The sequence below is a fragment of the Hetaerina americana genome, unplaced genomic scaffold, assembly GCF_022747635.1.
Source record: "Hetaerina americana unplaced genomic scaffold, ioHetAmer1.1.p SCAF_11, whole genome shotgun sequence".
NCBI lineage: Eukaryota > Metazoa > Arthropoda > Insecta > Odonata > Calopterygidae > Hetaerina > Hetaerina americana.
Window position 1 is genome coordinate 7,012,041 of NW_027286181.1, and position 19,275 is coordinate 7,031,315.

General features: G+C 36.2%; 1 protein-coding gene across 2 annotated transcripts; it reads left to right on the forward strand.

Moving 5' to 3' along the window:
• Positions 1-1,668: 1,668 nt before the first annotated feature.
• On the forward strand, positions 1,669-14,927 carry LOC139700783 (aldehyde dehydrogenase X, mitochondrial-like). 2 transcript variants are annotated; one of them, XM_071599203.1, is made up of 11 exons: positions 1,669-1,797; positions 6,448-6,552; positions 6,799-6,900; positions 8,706-8,871; positions 9,314-9,504; positions 9,610-9,826; positions 11,420-11,604; positions 11,773-11,937; positions 12,432-12,589; positions 12,713-12,787; positions 14,487-14,927. In XM_071599203.1, exons 1-11 carry the CDS (start codon positions 1,762-1,764, stop codon positions 14,557-14,559), a joined length of 1,473 nt encoding a protein of 490 aa, XP_071455304.1. In that variant the 5' UTR covers positions 1,669-1,761; the 3' UTR covers positions 14,560-14,927. The 2 variants fall into 2 exon arrangements, with proteins under 2 accessions (XP_071455304.1, XP_071455305.1); XM_071599204.1 differs by lacking the exon at positions 1,669-1,797 and adding an exon at positions 4,651-4,773.
• The last annotated feature ends 4,348 nt before the right edge of the window (positions 14,928-19,275 follow it).

Consider the following 19,275-nt stretch of genomic DNA (forward strand, 5'->3'; position numbering starts at 1 on the left):
CATATCAGCATCATTCATTACATTAACTGGTAGAGCTCTATATATGAATGAATTCATAAAGAAAAGGACATATGCATCATGAAACAGCCAGGAAAGTCATTCAAAAGTGCTAACATCATTATTCCCACTGACACCTGAACAACACCTTCTGATTACATCACAGGCATAGAAAAAATGCATGACATCGAAATTGGGAGGGACAGATAAGATAGTGAATCTGTCTGTCTCATAAGCCAATCACTGAGATAAGTAAGGTTATGCAAGGCCGTTTTTCCCTAAAACTGGAGTTTGAGAGAAAAGATGAAATATACCATTTTTAGGGGGAGAAAAAGTTTACCTAGAAGATGGGGTTAACTAGGATGGTTTAATTTTATTTAATAAGTAAATAATATCTAATGACTTCTATTCAGGTTTATAAACTACTTATTTAGAATGACTAGCAATTATTACGAGGGAACAATGCTAGCTGTGTTGAAATAAATGGGTACGACATACCAATTGTACACCAAGGTAGAACATTCTGACTATTATTTTGGCCTTTTTCTCAGCACATATACACCAATTTCTAGACATCGGTTATAATGCTATGACATATTCAGAGTGTACTATTCATAATTACAAGAATGGGCTTGCATATATTAGTAAAATTTCCGACCACAGAGAAACATTGGTTAATTTGGATGTAACTATTACATTCCAGAACTTTGCTGTCAAAAACCTATTGAATATACTTTGGAAAAAATTAGAAAATTCATTTTTCAACATTAAATAGTTAAAATCAAAGTTTATTCATGGAAGGGTGTTTTGTCCAGGAAATGCGTGTAAATTATGCCCAAAAGAGTTAGTTGTACAGCGATGCTGAGCCCTTCCAATGAACGAACATCTTTTGGAATAATATTCCCCAGTTCTCCCGACTAACTATAGCATATTGTCACAGAGAAGTTTACATTGGCCCAACCACCTACGTACCATCGGAGAAATTCCATATTACTATTACTATTTACAGGAAACTGACATGACACCTAAATGCGAAATAGTAAAACTTAAACACAATAGAGAAAAAGTAATAGCATGCCATTCATTCTAAACAAACTATATGATGCTGATAAAAATAAACATGGTACACAACCATGTGGGCTGTACCTAAAACGATTTCGAAAGACATGAACGTTACAAACACTAACACCACACAGCACAGCTGGTAGGTACTCTCCTATATTGCTACAATAAAGCGAAAATATTCCCATTTTGAAATAAGAACAAATCCAGAAGATTATACGGGATTAAATGGCTAACAATAATTATAAATTACATAAATTAATTTACAATACAATATCCTGGAGAATATAAATACTATTCTTCGATTGTGCTCCGCCTAGTAACTAAATGTAAGCCACCAAATTGCTTTGGATTTAATTCTGGCGATGATGTTTTCGTTTAATCTTAACTCTAAATACCTCCTCATTTTGAAAACTCATCATGATTGTGGAGAAGTTCTTCAATGGGGACATTCATTATTCCTCACTTCTGCTCCACAGAAACGAATACATTCAAAACATCCACAATCACCGAAAAATTTTTATTGTGATAAATATCTCACTTCGGTCTCCATAGAGTGCGCGGTAGTTTGTCCCAGTCGAATAATAAAATCGTCGTGTTCGCCTCATCCGATCCTCTTTCATTAACATCTACTCCGATCGTCTACCGGCAGCCAACCGTTTGTGTAGTGTACCACCGGGAATTGGATTTGAATTATTCACGATGCCTATTCGAAACCCCGAGGTCAAATACACTCAGGTAAACCCTTCAGTAGTTTTTATTCTTTATTTCGCACGCCGGTATGGAAATATAGCTGTTTTTATATGCAATGAAAAATGTTAAAAAGTATCTAAGGAATACGATGTCATTTCAAGGTAGAGATCAGGTTCTGCTTCCAAATGTCGTAGGGAATCGTACTAAATTAAATGAAGTCATTTCACAATACATTTTGAGCTCCAAGCGGGTGAGATAGTTAGTTAGTTTTAGATCATAATGCGACTGTTAATTTTATCCCGCCTGACAAAAGGAGTTCAGAAATTTTCATTCAATATTTTATCACCTCGATCGCTTTGCCCTATCAGCCTCGTGATTTGTTAATGACGGCATTCATTTCACGTGATTGCACGATGTAGGCGAAAAAGGGGCGAATTGTTTCAAAATACACTGGCGCTACCAGTGTATTATAATTTCATGCTTCAAAGGCAGGTGAATTGTGTACATAGCATGAGTTGCTTCACGGTCTTGGGGTCACTCCAATTGCTGGCTGATTGTTTGTTTGTTTACACGATAAAGTGATAACATACAAAAAGGCTTCGATGGCATAAATAGAGCGTAGAAGGATGGCCTCCTTAGGATAAAATTCGAATGTTCCAGTAATGCCAACGTGTATTTGGTAAAATTTGGACGAGACAGGCTACGTAATTTTTCTTATCTAGCTTGTCATACCTTCATTAATTTAATGTAGTTTGCCTCATATTTCCTTAATCCTCCTTTTGTCTACGCTGCCAATTGCAGACGAAAGTCAATCCTCAGAATTTAAGGTTCTGTTTTTGCAGGGTAAAAATTTTCATTTATTCATAAAAAATATTCACTGTCACCAGTGGATATACACGACCGTGAATTCCATCCATCATACCGAAGTGAGAACATTCAAGGTGTTGGTCTATTCAAAGCATGTATATTGATGATGACATGAGAAAATAGGAAAATATAGTTAATTCCTTGGTAAGATAAGTTTTAAACACCTCTTCTAATTTAATATCAAAACAATTCATGTATTATATTTTTTTTACATTTTGATGTCACTTATTCATAACTTGTATTTTTTTTTTGGTAGACTAACGTAGATTTTTGAATGCCCACCAATTGTACATTCATACATTTCTTAACCTCGCCTAAACAAGACAAACCTGGAAACCTCACTCAAACAAAATGATCTTTAATTCCACATACTTCTTCCTCCCTTCATTCAATCTAACCCCCCTATCCTTTTCCTAATCCTACTCCGCTTAACTTAATATCCTCTGCTGTATCACAGTCTGCAGCATTCCATCTCTAATCTAATTGCTCTACAACCATCTTTCCTGCCTACTTTGGATTTCTCGCAACAACACTTGCTCCTCCCTCACCATGGCTAATACTTCGTTTGATTTCCTATCCATCCATTTTAATTTTTTCCATCCTTCTCCACACCTGCAAAGGCTACAATCTATGCATATTATCTTGCTTCAGTGACTGTTTCAGACTGGTAGAAAATCATGCTCCCTGTCAAAGTTTTGAGGAGTCTTTCCTTAACATCCTGAATTAGCATCTCTGTCATGAATTCCTTCCTCCTTGTGAAAGCATCCAAGACTAATTCAAGTATTCTTCTTATATTTCATCTACACTGGCCATCTTGGCCAAAAATAATTCAAAGATAGATAAAATATTCCACCTGGCTTAGTTTCTGCAATCCTATTTCAACGTTTAATTTGGCTGCTATTTTCTCAAAAACTTCATAACATTGGTATAGTTTACTTTGTTCTCATCCAATACTTATTGCACCCATTTTCAATTTACTCGGCAAGGCTTGCAACTCCTTGGCTGAGTGCCAAACTAAATGTTGATCCACAAACCTAACTGATTTTTTGAATTTGCTACCTGATTTCACTCCTATCACCAGTTCTTCCCATGACTCTTTAAAAAGTTTCTGCCACATATGTTGAATAGCCCAAGTGATAATGGGTAACCCTGTCTTAGCTCTCTTCTTAATACTTCCCAGCCTGACTCTCCATTCACCAGTCACATCTGAGCAGCCTGAGAAATGTATTGATTACAGATAAGTCTCTTATCCCTCCAATATACTCCTATCAGAAAATATACTTTGATCTTCCACATACATATGTAGAAGAACAAAGTATTTTCTTTTCCAATATGAATCGCTCCTATGAAGTGACACCTCAAAACATTGTATTAATCTACTCCCATTTCCTCGAAAACATTCATTAATTTTACCCAGTTCACCCTATCAAGCCTCTTCTCACAATTTATTGGACAAATAAATCCTGATTGTATTCATCTCTAGCGGTGACTTCAATACTGCTATTGCATCATGCGTGCCTCTCCCCTTCTTGGACCCAAACAGATAATTCCCTAAGTAATCATTATCCCTGGTCTCCATCCATCCATGTTATAAACTGTATTTTGAAATTTATGCTTATTTTTTCTGTTATTTATACTTAAAAATGGGCGCTGCCCTTGAATGCATATATTATTAATATTAAGGAAAGGAATCCCATCCAAAACCTCAAATGTTACTTTGAGGGTTTCCTGAAGAAGGTTATAATAGTCATAAAGAGAATTTTAGTGATGGACGCATTGTGTTGGCATTACACGCTGACATTGTGATGGTATTTATTTAATAGTTAATGCAGTCCATGGTGACAATGCTTGTATCCACCTAAGCAATGCAAATCGTGTCAGTTTCCCATCAAATGAGGAATTAGATTGTGGACCTGATGGCACTCTTTCGTAACGTTGGCTAATTCTGATAGTGGGTTTCTCTTCAGCCTTCCCACTTACCTTGAAAATCCCACCTCTTCCAAATTACCCCCTTCTCCCTGATGGTGTACATTTCCTCAGCTGTGTTACATCCCCTTAGGTGAAAAGAATGTCTAATTTGTTGCCAGCACAAGTCGCACCAAAATGGAAATCAGAAATGGGGTCTTCTGATGCTCCAAAATGCACATTAAAGATGTAAGTTGATATCAACGGCATTTAAATTATAATAAAGGAAAATTTTCTTTAATTCTTGTAAAATACCCTCAACATTTGTCTTGTCAATTTTTCTTTTTTCAATAATTCCTTTGAAGAGAAAGGAAAGGGTTGTTGCTAAATTTCACCTGAAGTATGTTGGGATTTATCAACTCATTTTAGTTGAGAGGAAAAGTTCAAACCCCACTTTCAGCTTTAATTTGGTCAAGGTGAATGATTTTTGCATTTGGAAAATTTTTGTAGAGGGGGAGGAAATTTGAGAATCATCCTTTGTACAAAACACTATAGTATGTGCACTATAAGTTGATGGTGAGATAAGATTTAATAAAAGCATTGCTTCTCCATAATGATAGAGGGAGCACAAGAAATGCCTCAATTGTGACCTAGCAATCTAAGATATTTAAGAAATCTTGATAAAGAGATTGAGTTGGAGGTCCAGAAAGTGTAACTCAGTCCAGTGTGCTGCCGCCATTATAAACTTGCAGTGCTCGGGGTGTAGTGTACCCTCTGCTGAACATTCATTTCCTATTTGCCATGCACTTTTAATGGTGAACTCAATACTATGATCTCTCTGCATTGAAATAAAATATTTCAGCTGTCTGATGTTAAAGCTTAATTTTAGGAACATACTACACTCAAAGCTATCTTGTTGCCTACCATTCTTTTCCTTTTTCCACAGCTCCTTGCACTGAAACCTATATCATGTGTTCCCCTTAAATCATCCTTGCGTTCCTCTGTAATTCATCTTCTTAATTATTTCTTTTTGGAACACTATGGTGAGAAAATGACACGAACATATGGTGCATAAAGTATTGAGTTGACTAAAGGATACAATATTTGATTGCATGTTTTGATGAGTTATTCTTCAATAGTTACTAATTTTTAGCTCCTAAGAATGTAAACAGGATTTCATTTATTAGTAGCTTTGATAAAATAAATTAGACCAATGGTCATTGTATTTTTAATTTATGCAAAGACTTTTTGTCGATTCTCTCCCATCTTGTGCAAACATTAGGGCTTGCTGTGTTTTAAATGAATGTAGGTAGTTCAAATTCAAGATGGTATGTTGTTTCTTCAAGAGTTAATTTGGGTGATGTGGTCGCCATGTGAGTAATGTCACTAGCTTCATGTGTTGAAGCCTCTACTCTCTCCCATCTAAAAAATTTGAGTGTTGTCATATTCTGGGTACTCGAGCTTTGTGGGAAATCAATGGGGATGTGGGTAGGAACTGGGCTGTATGCCCTGAATGTGAATTGCAAATGACATAGGCTTGATGAGCTCAACCTTCACCCATCAAAACAAACGGGTGGATTGTGATGGTGTGGCAGTTGTTAATTTTGGCATGCAGTCAGATTACTGCAAGCATAGTAATTCCCCTCTAATGGAATAATGGCCATAGAGGTGAATAACTGTGATAGCCACTATTGTCAACCCGAAGATAGGTGAAGTCAAGAGTTTAAGCACACTGAGCCCAATGGCTTTTTTAAATGCATGCATCAGGATATGGGAGCCAGTTTCTTAGACTGAGATAAGGTGGTGACTTTAGCATTTCTAGAATCTTTGAAATTAAAATATCTATTTCAATGTGATGAATTGGAAATTCTCAATTGGTGTCTTGTTGAAATATTATTAATGATGATGTGTGGTTTTTTCCAGCTTTTTATTAATAATGAATTTGTCAATTCTTTGAGTGGAAAGACTTTTTCAACCTTCAATCCATCCACTGGAAAGAAGATAGCTGATGTTTCAGAAGGAGATAAGGTATTCTAGTTGATTATAGGTAACTTTTAAGTTCAAGGAAATTTCCCAGTATTATTGTATTCAATTTTGAGAATGGAATTTTTATTTCTCCCCTGATCATATCAGCTGTGACATAGTGTATAGTTACTGTTTAAACGATCTTGTTTTATCAAATACGAATAGTTCAAAATCTTTGCTTTTATTGTTAAATTAGTTCTAAATTGGCGACATAAACTTTTTCTAACCTTCTGACTTCTAAATTTTCAGGCTGATATTGATCTTGCTGTAACTGCTGCACGAAATGCCTTTAAACTTGGATCCCCTTGGCGGACAATGGATGCATCTGCTAGGGGTGCTATGATTCTCAAAGTAAGACTTAATGGTTAAAATACTGGTGTAATTTGAGTATTCCTAGAAACTGCAGGAGATACCGCACCAGTAACTTGTAATGGAGTCCTCTGCTATTATGCATTTCAATGCAACAATTTCAGTGTAGAAATCATTTGCTTTGACCGGAATCCTAGTCAAGGCGAGTGATTTTTACACTCTGAAATTGTTGCATTAATTTGAGTATGTGAGATAATGCTGCTTGTGGTGGTTTTAATTAGAGAATTAATATTTTTACTTACACTATTAATATCATAAAAGTATGCATAAAAAGTTTACTGAAACAGGTTGAAAGAAAATTTAAATAGATGGAAGGGGTAGGAAATAGAGTTGGCATATTGCACAGAATGAAGTATGCATGTAGAAATGAAGAGAGGTTTATTTTAATGTTGAATGTCATTTTTACTGAACAATGTGTAATAAAATCTTGTCTATTTATCACATTGGTAAGACCTCAATTCCTATATATTAGGTGTGATCTAGAGTTGATTGATTATGAAGGTCTACATGTGAATACCATACCAATTCCCGCTTGAATTAATTTATTGTTAAATCATACGTTTACTATTATATATTTTGTCCAACCTTATCCGTAACATATGGCAATATACTTATCTCGCCCTAGATAGTGGTGGCCATGCATTGTGTGTGCAGAAATCGGCATTTGCACTCAGGTTTACTTGCTTAGGTCAGCCATTTTTCAGTTGAAAGATAGCTAAACTTTATTTGCAAACCTTGTCAAGCCAAGTTGCTGTAAATGCTTCAGTCAATACTTCCTCACTTGGGAGTTTACTCATGGTCTTTTCAGCACCTGTAAGATGTTTGCTCATCAAACATGAAAGATGAGATTAGGCATGTGTAGATCTGGTTTCAGCACGGTTGTGTTTGAACTTAATGATGTATAGAAGTGTTAATCCCTTAACATAGGTGAGTTTAGATTTTTTCATTTAATGGATAAGATCTGTGATGAAAAGAGATACCCGTGTGAATATAAGAGTGAAAGTGAGACCATCAGATAAAGCGTAAACCAATCTAGATTTGAGACTAACCCATAAATCCATTACCTTCTGTTTGTTTCACGATCTAACAGCAAAAGTTATTTACCATTCAAGTGTACACCTACATTGAAGAGACTACATTTGCATTGTAGCAAATCAGCTCCATACATTCAAATGTAATTGATCTCAGAAAGTGTTTGTTGACTGGAAATTGGAACTGGAGGCCTTTTGCTGGCAAAGTTAATGCAAAAATCACTGCATTACCCAGGATTCCTTATTTGCTAGACAATCATTCAAGGAATTACAGGAGCCAGTTTTAGAGCATATTTTGTTCTATTATCCATTAAGAATTGACCTCAAACCATGCAAAGCAACCAGTGGTCCTTAACATGAAATTGTTTCCACAATATTAGCTGTGATCAGTTACTACACTTTGGTACAGAGGCTTGAGGCACAAGCATATTTTGCATGCAGCCATGGTCAGAATTTGCTTAGCATTAAACAATAAGGTAATAAAAATTGTATTATTCATTGAATATACACTTGAGGCTGCCATGATTAGTTTTCTTTACTGAGCAATCCATACCATTGTGATCTAAATATAGGAATACCTTTGAAGCTTGCTGAAGTTCATGCATCTATATGATTATATTCATTCTAATTTTGTCTCAAATATTAAGATACAAATATCTTCCTTTCTCTACAAAAACAAGTTATATAAGTATGTACTTGAAAAATGAATTCATGATTATAACTCGATAATTTAACATGCAATTTCTTCTCTTTTAGCTGGCTTCTCTCATGGATCGTGATGCTGAATATTTAGCAAGTTTGGAGACCCTTGATAATGGCAAGCCCTATGCTGATGCATTTGGTGACCTGAAGTATTCAGCCCATGCCCTTCGATACTATGCTGGGTGGTGTGATAAGATCCATGGAAAAACCATTCCTGTTGGTATGTAGGAATTGTTCTCAATTTTATTCAGCAATGTGATGCACTATGTTATAAAAAATAATGCCACTAAGGGGAATAATATGTGAATCATATTTCAGTTTTATTGTAAAATACCATTGCAAAAAAATGGTCCCGTCGCCTAAGTGCATGCCTTTAACGTACTACGATTTTTTTTACCTTTGGAAAGATTAATTAAACATGATAATCATGTGATTAGTTTTGCTTTCAGTGCATTTGAATGGCACCCTTTTGGATGTTCATTTAAGTTGGTCTGCCAGTGGCAAAAGTCTTTTGCTTTTGTCAAATTTTTGTCCATTTTGCATTTGAAATTTTTTATTATTTTCTTCGGAGGGTGGCTTCTAGATGTAACATTTTTGTGAATTTTTAGAAGTGAGCAACTTAATTCAATGCCATTAATTTTTTGTGTACACTCAATCCTCAGATGGAAACTTCATGACAATGACACGTGTGGAGCCAGTTGGTGTGGTGGGAGCTATCATTCCTTGGAATTACCCCTTGCTCATGCTCGCTTGGAAGTGGGCACCTGCCCTCTGCACAGGCTGCACTGTTGTGCTCAAACCAGCTGAGCAGACTCCCTTGACTGCCCTTTACATGGCAGCCCTTGCCAAAGAGGTAAATGTCTTATTTTCATTTTCTTAATTTGAGTTAAACCTGAGTGTGCATGATTGACTTTTTAATACTGTGGTCAATGCTCCTCAATCTGTGTCCCTTAAATAGGCTGGATTCCCACCTGGAGTGATAAATGTGGTGCCTGGCTATGGTCCATCGGCTGGTGCTGCATTGGCCTCGCACATGGATGTCAACAAAGTTGCCTTCACAGGATCCACGGAGATTGGCCATCTCATCCAATCTCAGTCAGGAACATCCAACCTCAAGAGAGTCTCCCTGGAATTGGGAGGAAAGAGCCCACTTGTTGTCTTCGATGATGCAGACTGTAAGTTTTTGTCTTTAATTAGCGAATTAAATGGAGTCTGCTTTGTTCTGGAGAAGATTTGATCGGTGTACAATGGAAAGAGAGTTACGGCTTTACAAATTTTGGCTGAATTCTATAGAATCAATGAGTTCTAAATGCAGTTCAATCATTAAAGGAAACTCGTATAATCTTAAACCTCATTGTGGATTGTGTATGTGCTGGACTGTTTTGAAATAATATATAGGTGTAAACAGTCGTGTCCAGAGAAATTGCACTTAATGGGTATATCCTTCCACTTATTTCACATTCGTTTTTATTAATTTCATAGTGATTGATCAAAATTTAATAAAATTGGCATACCTATATAATAGCATCATTGTTTGCTTATTTTCTGTGCTAGAAAACTTGCCAAATTGTGGTGATTATTGCACATAATAAGAACAATACCATGGAGGTGTGTTCCACTCATGCAAATGTTATATAGAAAAGAGTAATTATTAGTGCAATAAAACCCATTGAAATGGTATTACTTCAGAATATTACGTACAATTTTCACCTGCAAATAGAGATAATTCACTTGATTGGTTGGTTGCTTGATGTTTATTGATTCCTAAAAGACATGCATGGAACATGTCACATTGCTTGCAAATATTCCAGGCAGGCGCAAGTACAAATGCAATTGGAGTTTGGATACAAAATAATAGTTGCAAATAGAAAAGCAAACAGTAATTTGGACTAGTAGCAACGTATGTAAGAATGTGTAGGTTTCATCACAAGCTCATATGATAAACTTTGGTTGTTTTGGCCCATTGGTTCTCTGTTTCCCATTACAGAGGCAGTTAATGAAGCTAAACAATGTGCATGTGTGTGATTGCAAATGATTTTGAGATTAATAGACATAGTTGTAATTATAATTGCAACATCTGCTCAGTTGTGTAGGCTCTGTACATATGAAATGATGGAGGACTCCACAGTTCATCTTTTGATTTTATGGCCAGTTGTATGAACTGTATCTAATACTTTTCTACCATTATTAAAATATACCATATGAATCTATGTTCCATGTGCATTCATGCATCAGGAGTGCTACATTTTTAAACATTAAATTATATGAAATCTTCTGCCATGATAAAAATATACAGAAATGATGAATTCGTTGGGAAAAATTCTGTAAATCAATTCACTATAGTGAACAATTATTTAAAAAATCAAAATGATTATTGCAGTGTAGCACATGTTATGACAACCATTTCTATTAATGTCTTACTGCCAAGCTAAATTGTCATTCATTTATATACTCTGCACATTTATGCATCTATTCTTGAGTAATGGGTTAACTAGCAAATTAATTGCCAACATATCCCAATGAAAATTTTTCAGTGCCATCATAATTGCATAGTGTTAACTCAATTCATTCGTTTTTAAAAAAACATATATATTAGCACATTCTAATATCAAATAGTATAATTTAAAGGGATCTTCCCTTGAGCTTAGGGAAGTCATTTTTCCCAGTATCATATCTGATTTAAGGTGATCAATTTTGAAACCTTGGGTCGATACCTTTGTACTGTAGATAGTCACTTGGTCCTACCACGATCAATTAATATATTTCAGTGGATGAAGCTGTGAAACTGTGTGCCGATGCAGTGTTTGTGAACATGGGCCAATGTTGCTGTGCTGGCACTAGAACGTTTGTGCAAGAAGGAATTTACGATGCGTTTGTGAAGAAGGCAAAGGAAGTAGCAGCTGCTCGCAAAGTTGGGGACCCATTTGAAGAAGGAACCATACAAGGACCACAGGTAATAAATGTGGAAAATGAGAAGTTTGTGAACTGATGAACCACTCCTTGTGTAATGGATGATGCTTGGGCTTTTGATTGTTGTATTTCAGTGAACTGAAGATCTTGTTTACCGAATAAAGGTGCTATTTCTATGAAAAACTCATTGTTATTATCTATTTTTCGATAGATTGATGAAGTACAATACAAGAAGATCCTTGAACTAATTGAAAGTGGCAAGAAAGAGGGTGCTGTTGTCGAGTGTGGTGGAGAAGCTTGTCCTGGAGATGGTTACTTCATCAAGCCCACTGTATTCTCTGGTGTCTCTGACAACATGAGAATTGCAAAGGAAGAGGTAAGTGGATGATGAGTGTCTTGTTTTGTAGTTCCAATACTTTAATGTTAACTATTAATTGTTGTCCTCTTTGAAGACAATTATCAACATGTTCTAGTTATTTAAAATATAAAGCAGTTTTGGCCAAACGTTTCAATTCAATTTAACAGTTTGAGTCAAAATAGGATACTTACTGTTTTACAAAGCTTTTAACCCTGGAAATAAAAGACACCTCATATCTTAAAAGTCTAAAGTGAAAGAAAAAAAGTGATGCCAATCTTTGATGATCTCGGTGGCTACATTACTTGGTATGAAAATTTACCAATTGATACATTGCGAAAAATTGAGTTCTTGATTTCGTGAGGTAATTGTGGTCTTCTAGGCCGTTGCGGATGAATGTGACCCAACATATCCTTCCCTTCTCCTTAGTTTTGTAATGCCCTTGGAAAATGGCAGAATTATAAATGTACTGGCTATTTAGGCATTGTTGTTTTTCATTTTGTTTTTTTTCACAGATATTTGGACCAGTTCAACAAATTTTTAAATTTAAAACATTAGAGGAAGTGATTGAGAGAGCTAATGCAACTAATTATGGTCTTGCTTCTGGAATAGTTACAAAGAATTTGGACACTGCACTTACCTTTGCTCATTCCGTTAAGGCTGGTTCTGTTTGGTAAGTTTAATTAAATGTGAATGTGTGTTTGTATTGGTGATTAATAATCCTTCGCTGGCATGGTTAAAGTTTCAAGTTTTTCTAAATTAAAGTATCATGATCTTTTACACTCATATGTTTTAGGGTTAACTGCTACAATGCTGTAGTTGTGCAGGCACCATTTGGTGGCTACAAAGAATCTGGGCATGGCCGAGAAATGTAAGTTGAACCTGTTTTTTTTTATTTTGTCCAAGTTGAAAGGGATCAATCAGTCAGGTTTTTTGAATTGTAGTCAGTAAATTTTAGCTCAGTATAACTTGTCGTGAATAATTTGAGATAATTCTCTCACAATTATTTAAACTTTTGTCGGCCTGCATAGACTTGTACAATAAAGAGAAGAATATAGAATTTGAAAATGCCATTACATACAAGAAAGGAAATATGAAGAGTAATCAGACCTTTTAACGAGTATAATCCACTTGTTAGTGCCTTAACATACATGAATAGCCTTCCGGTTGCTCTCTTTTGAGTTAAGCGAAGTGTAATTTTAAGTTGATTCAGGAAATATACTTCGTCATTAATTTCTTTCATGCTGTCCTAACCTTACTAGCCTCTTTTGCCTCTCTGTCACATTCACAAATTATTTCATGCATGCTCCTCTGGTCCTGGGATTTCAAATAATTTTTTTAATCTCAACGACTACATTTTTGCACTTATTTAGGAGACTATAAGGTCATTTTATCTATATTCCATCACGTATAAATACAAACCAAAAATGGAAAATTATGTTCTAACACCCATTACTTGATTTCCAAAATTATACTTGCGCAAAACTCTTTGAAAGAACCAAATGGCAAATTCACTGAGGTTAAAAATAGGAAGTTAGGATACAAGGAAAAGAGGATTTTGTACTGAGATCCACTGTCTGGGTTTTTGAGCATTTCATCTAAAGATCAAGAATCAATTGCAATCTCGATGTTAAATTATGGTGACTATATGAATTACGTTTGAACAGCTACAACTGATGTTTAGTTCTGACATATGGATACCCTTGTTGTAAAATTGTGATTTCCTATTTTTATTTCCTATTCAGTCTTTAGGTTGTTTTCTCTTTAAGTTTATCAGACTTTGGACGTATATATTGTAAATCTCATGGAAACCTGTGTTATTATTATTGTATAAACCTCGTTGTAATTAGGCAATTGTCCTGGCATTATTATTGACATTCCACTCCTTGGTTGAATTGTGGGGTTTCATGGGTTGGGTTGAGATCTGTTCTGTTAGACAGTCATGTTGTAGCCAATGCCTGCAATTCTTATGTAAATTCTAGATTTTCTAGGAACCCAAGGACTACTTTAGTGTCTCCCTACTGTGCACTAAATCATAGCTATGTGTACAGTATAAATAATTGTGAAAACATTCATGGTACCAAGGAAGTCACAGGAAAAAAATTATTTCCCCAGAATGTAATTTATGTATAGGTATATGTTTAAGCAAGTGAAATTTTCTCCCATGGTGAAATATGAATAATACTGGTGTGTAAGCTGAGCTTATTGATAAAGTTTACCCCACACTTTTCAATGATTCTATGTATTACCTTGTTTAAAAAAGTACAGATTGAATATATTCACTGGATGTGGATTATCACTGCAATATAAAGTTATATAATAATATGACTGGGTAACATTTTTGACTTTTTTTATAGCACTGTGGATAACTATGACCACTGCATATATGGATATGCAGTATTAATGTTGGCATTTGAACCAAGGAGTAGTGTAAATTGATGCATAAATTCAACTGCTCTCTGTACTGGCATCTAGGCCATGGCAAATTTTCATTTTCCCAAAAACTGTTGGTATCCATGAAGTTTAATTGTATTGAAATTAACTCAAAGATGAACTTCCTTTTTTTTCAGGGGTGAAGATGGTTTGAAAGAATATCTTGAGGTGAAGACCATTACCATTCGTATTCCCCAGAAGAACTCATAAATTAATGGTTCAAAATAAGGTTCCATGATACTGCACAATGAGCCACGTTTGCAGCATGCACAAAGAAAGGAAGCACATGGTATACCTTTCATAAACTATTCTTGATCGGGAAAATTATTTTGTCTCAGTCTTCATTCGTGGGCTTAGAGATGATGTATTTTGATAAACATTTATTCATTAATTGGTGCTCTGCATCTAAAATAATCTACCTCTTTATATAATTCGCATATTTGCAATTGTAAGGATATTGTAAAAGCTAATCACTGAACTAGTTTAGAATTATGATTTTACAATGTGGACAGTTTGATGTGTGAATAGAGTTGCATGGGATACAATTTATCTTGTGCATCAATAAATAATTTCCAGTGAATGTATGAATCTGTGTTGTTATTATTCTTCATACTCCTTAAAATTGATGATGAAGTGTTGATATATCTACTGACATGTTTACAACCCTGGAGTGCAAATTCAGATTTACTAAATGTTGACTTGGAAGCTGGGAATACAAAATGGAGTCCTCTGAGGTTCTGAAAATGGGAGTGCCAAATAATAACGTTAGTAATGATTATTACTTTTTTACTCTCTCTTTGTGAAACAGATGATTTCTTATTTGTATTTGGAGTGCTTGTACAGGGTTCGTCCGGAAAATAAGTGTACTGAGCTCAGGAAAAAAAATGTATTACACTTTTACATATCTTAAGCTAATATTCCTCAAAATAGGATCCTTGTGAGTCGATACACTTGTTCCAGCGGCGTTCCCATTCCTGGAACGCTCCCGCGAAGGCATCATCGGGAACCTCTCGAAGACACGTCGTCACGGCCTCTTTGACGGCGTCCAAAGTCCCGTATCGCGTTCCTTTCAAACTCCTATTTATCTTCGGGAACAGAAAGAAGTCCGGTGGTGCCAAGTCCGGGCTGTAGGGCGGGTGAGGCAGCGTTGCCACGCCGTGCTTGGCCAAGAAGTCCGACACGACAAGCGCGGTGTGAGACGGCGCATTGTCGTGATGCAGCCGCCAGATGTTTTTGATCGCTCGCCAGATGTTTTTAATTTCGTGCACTCTTGTTTTTGGCACATTACACTGCTCTGCTATCATCCGAACACTAAGACGACGATCAGAGTTCAGTACATCGCGAACTTTTCGCACATTTTCGTCGGTGAGTGTCGTTGATGGGCGTCCAGGCCGTGGTTCGTTGTCGACCTCTTCTCTGCCCTCCACGAACATCTTGTGCCACCGAAAGATCTTGTTTCTGGACATGGCTGACTCCCCGTAAGCCAGGTTAATCATACCGACAGTTTCGGTAGACGATTTCCCAAGCTTTACCGCAAATTTGATGGAATAACGCTGCTTCGGCATCGCGTTCCGTGACGTGGGTCGAGCGTGGAGGTTCGCGTTAACAGAGCTCCTCACTACGTCACAGCTCAGAGCCGACTGCCTTTTTCAGCGTCGCTTGCCAACATAACCCCCTCCAATCGCAGCCCGTCAGAGCGGTGCTGGGCGCGCCTGGAGCGGCGGGAAAAAATCAGTACACTTATTTTCCGGACGAACCCTGTATGTGAGGAACCCCTTAACTATTAATGCTTTGACAGTGATTTGCTAATGTTTGGTTATTGGGATTTTTTTATGGGGAAATATTGTTACATTATGTATGCCATTGAAGTTCACAAATGTAAAAATAGTTCTCTTTTAAAAATTTCTAATAATGAAGTGGATACAGAATGTGGTGTTTTTGATCTGCTGTAGCAATGTGACCTGAAGATACTCATTGGAAGATGTTTGCTTATTAGAAAGGGAGTTGATGGAAATGAACTTTCTCCTAGATGTGTTACGGATTTAATGTCTTTCAACTTTAATATCACATCAACAGGGAATTAGTGTGTTCCCCTCGTCAAATCTTAGGGGTTTATTTTCAAGTTCCCATTACAGGTATTAGCAGGGGATGAATGCTTGTCTCATGAAATATTTTTGTGCTAATTATTGCAGCTAATTAATATCAATAAGTATGAATAATAGCCAGTATCACCTTCCTGAAGGTATTGTGACCATGTCATGTAACTGGGTGACTCTTATGAGTTAACCCATAGTTCTAAGTTCTTGCACCTGCCAAAGAGAAATTTAATGGTACCTGTATTCAATTCCATAGGATTATTGTACAGAGATGCGATGGGGACAGTTAACGAAGCAATGCAAACCAGATCATTGGTGAAGTGTAGTAGATTCATCGCTTTCCTACCCCAATGCCCATTTGGAGTCCTTCGTTCACACCCGCAAAGTGACTGTTAATTTGAACCATTGCTGGAAGTTTGAAAAGGGTGATTCCTGTCGTCATGGTTGCGGAGAATGGATTGTGTTATAATTTTGGAGGCAAAAGGCAAACCTTCTCAAAAACAGTCTTCTTAAATGAGACTTATGCCCCATATAAGTTCATAGCATTCTATTTCAGCAATTTTTTGTCCTTCAAAGTGCCCATGCTGGGTATCTCCCAAGTCTAATGCCACTCTTTGACCTACTAGCAGGACACCAGTTTTGCAGTAGACTTAAGAATAATTACAGATTTAAGCAAATAGGTACAATTTAATGCATACATTCTTGTATTTTTCTAGAATGAAAGTCCACGATTTTTATACACAAATATTAAACATAAGTTAGTTGCATGCACTTAGGGATGTATACGAATTCCTTCAAAACCAAAAACTGTAGCGGTTAGGATGCAAAGACGAATCAGAATATCACAGCAATAATTTATGGAATTCTAGGTCCTGAGGTCCATACAATCCCAAAATGAATCTATAGAAATACTACATTCATGAGAAAAAGAAGCTGTTTAAGTTAAAGGAAAATATTCACTTAAGCAAAAATTACCTAAATGTAGGCCCATAGAGAAGTTTTTAGCTGCAGACTGAAAAACTGCTTGTTTCCACTCTTCAAATGAATCATTGTTCTAAATATTTTGGTCAGATTTAATTGTACATGGTTCTGGGTAAAATTTAGTTAACTCAAGAATACATTCTCATGCATTACACGGCTCATTTACGTTACTCATTTATGAAATGCAAATAATGTAGTGGTTTTGATTTTGAAAACATGAAAGAAAATATTTCGGAGCAGTATGTGTCCATTAAGCTAAGATACAACTTTCTACTACCAGCTTTGTGGGTAGAACGTTAGGCTATTGCCTAAAAGGTTCCACTTTCATATGCGTATGAAACGTAGTGAGTGCAACATTGCTATTATGTGAAAAACAAAATTTGAACTTTTCCTCGGATTTAAATTTAAATCTGTGGAAAAGTGAAAATTTTTTTGTTCTCATTATTACGAACCTCCACTACATCTCGCCTGAATTTGTTGAATATATTCGGAACATTACTATGTTATTGACTTGTTTCAACAACCTCTTTTAAGTCGACTGCTGACAAGTGTTAATGTATATGTACGAGTATTAATGTACCCTTATCTCCTTCATAGGCTTATCAATAGTTAGTGATGTTTATCACTGCAAAGTAACTGAAATGTGCCGCCTGTTAAAGTTCTTGCTTTTGATAGACATAACTCTCTATTTGATGGAGATAATCGTCTAAACAACATCTCCGTGTTGGGGAGCTTGGTGACGAGGAGATTCGACTGCGCGTTGGTGTTACGATCATAAGAAATCTTCCCCAGATATCGCTATATGAGGATCGTTGAAAATTGGGGAAAATATCAACTAATATGGAGTCGATAATTATTATTCAATTTTTTCAAGGAGTCACTTCACTTATTCAGTTTATGAACATCGGTAGAAAATGTCGTATCTTGAAACTTGTCCTGAAAAGAAGTTGGACCTGAAAGAAAGGCTGACATTTCTTGAGGGAAATTCCGCAACATGCGTGCAGCTTGAAACCAATGTTGGCTGGATAGGTGAAGGTAAATCTCAACTATTACTCCTAGCAAACCCTCTAATCGGATCTACCTTCTCCTATCTAGTCATCACGGCTATAGAAAAATTTGCGATTAAATCATTGTGCATTATAATTGTTTGATGCATTCCGAGCAATGATGACTAGTCTGGGCACTTTTAGGAAGAGTCCGCAGGTATAAGGTCCGCAGTTTTTGGGCGGAAACATTCCGGGACTCTAATGAATGTATATAATTTAAAAAGTCGTAAGTGTCAGAAGTATATTGAGGAAATGTGGCATCTTGAGGTTCGCTTATAAGTTTCTTCGAAAGATATTAACAACTGCGCACAAACTCTACTTTTCGGAGGATGTTAATTAGGAAATTTTATTTTATATTTACATTTGTTTTTGGGTGACATATTTACTTGTAGTATTAAGAAACGTCCCTGGTCGTCGCTCTCAGATACTGAAGTACCGTAGATGTGAAATTCTCTTTTCAAGTGCTTATCCTTTGGGATAACCAGCAGTGGAGTACGCATCTGATTGATAAAATTGTTATAATGCAACGCCAAAGAGATTTAAGAGAGGTTCCTCCGTATTGGGGGCAGAAACAAAATTTAAACGCCAATGCGCGATCAATTGCGTTTGTAGTAAGTCTGTAAAAACAAAGGTCAGTCGTTCAAGAAACATCTTCTCTGGGACCTCAGCTAGGGTTGCCATTTCTTGGCCACATTTGTCTGAATTTTTTTCCGTAAAAGTTTTGTTCGTGCGAATTTTTATGAAATTGCCAAAATGTCCAGATTTTAGTACATTAAGGCATTTTATTTTATGCACGCATGGCG

Bases quoted from the DNA above. Each gene is read 5' to 3' on its own strand.
- LOC139700783 (XM_071599203.1), top strand. From the start codon at position 1,762: ATGCCTATTCGAAACCCCGAGGTCAAATACACTCAG. The intron at 8,872-9,313 runs GTATGTAGGAAT...CTCAATCCTCAG, and splicing joins TGGAAAAACCATTCCTGTTG to ATGGAAACTTCATGACAATG. The intron at 9,827-11,419 runs GTAAGTTTTTGT...AATATATTTCAG, and splicing joins TGTCTTCGATGATGCAGACT to TGGATGAAGCTGTGAAACTG.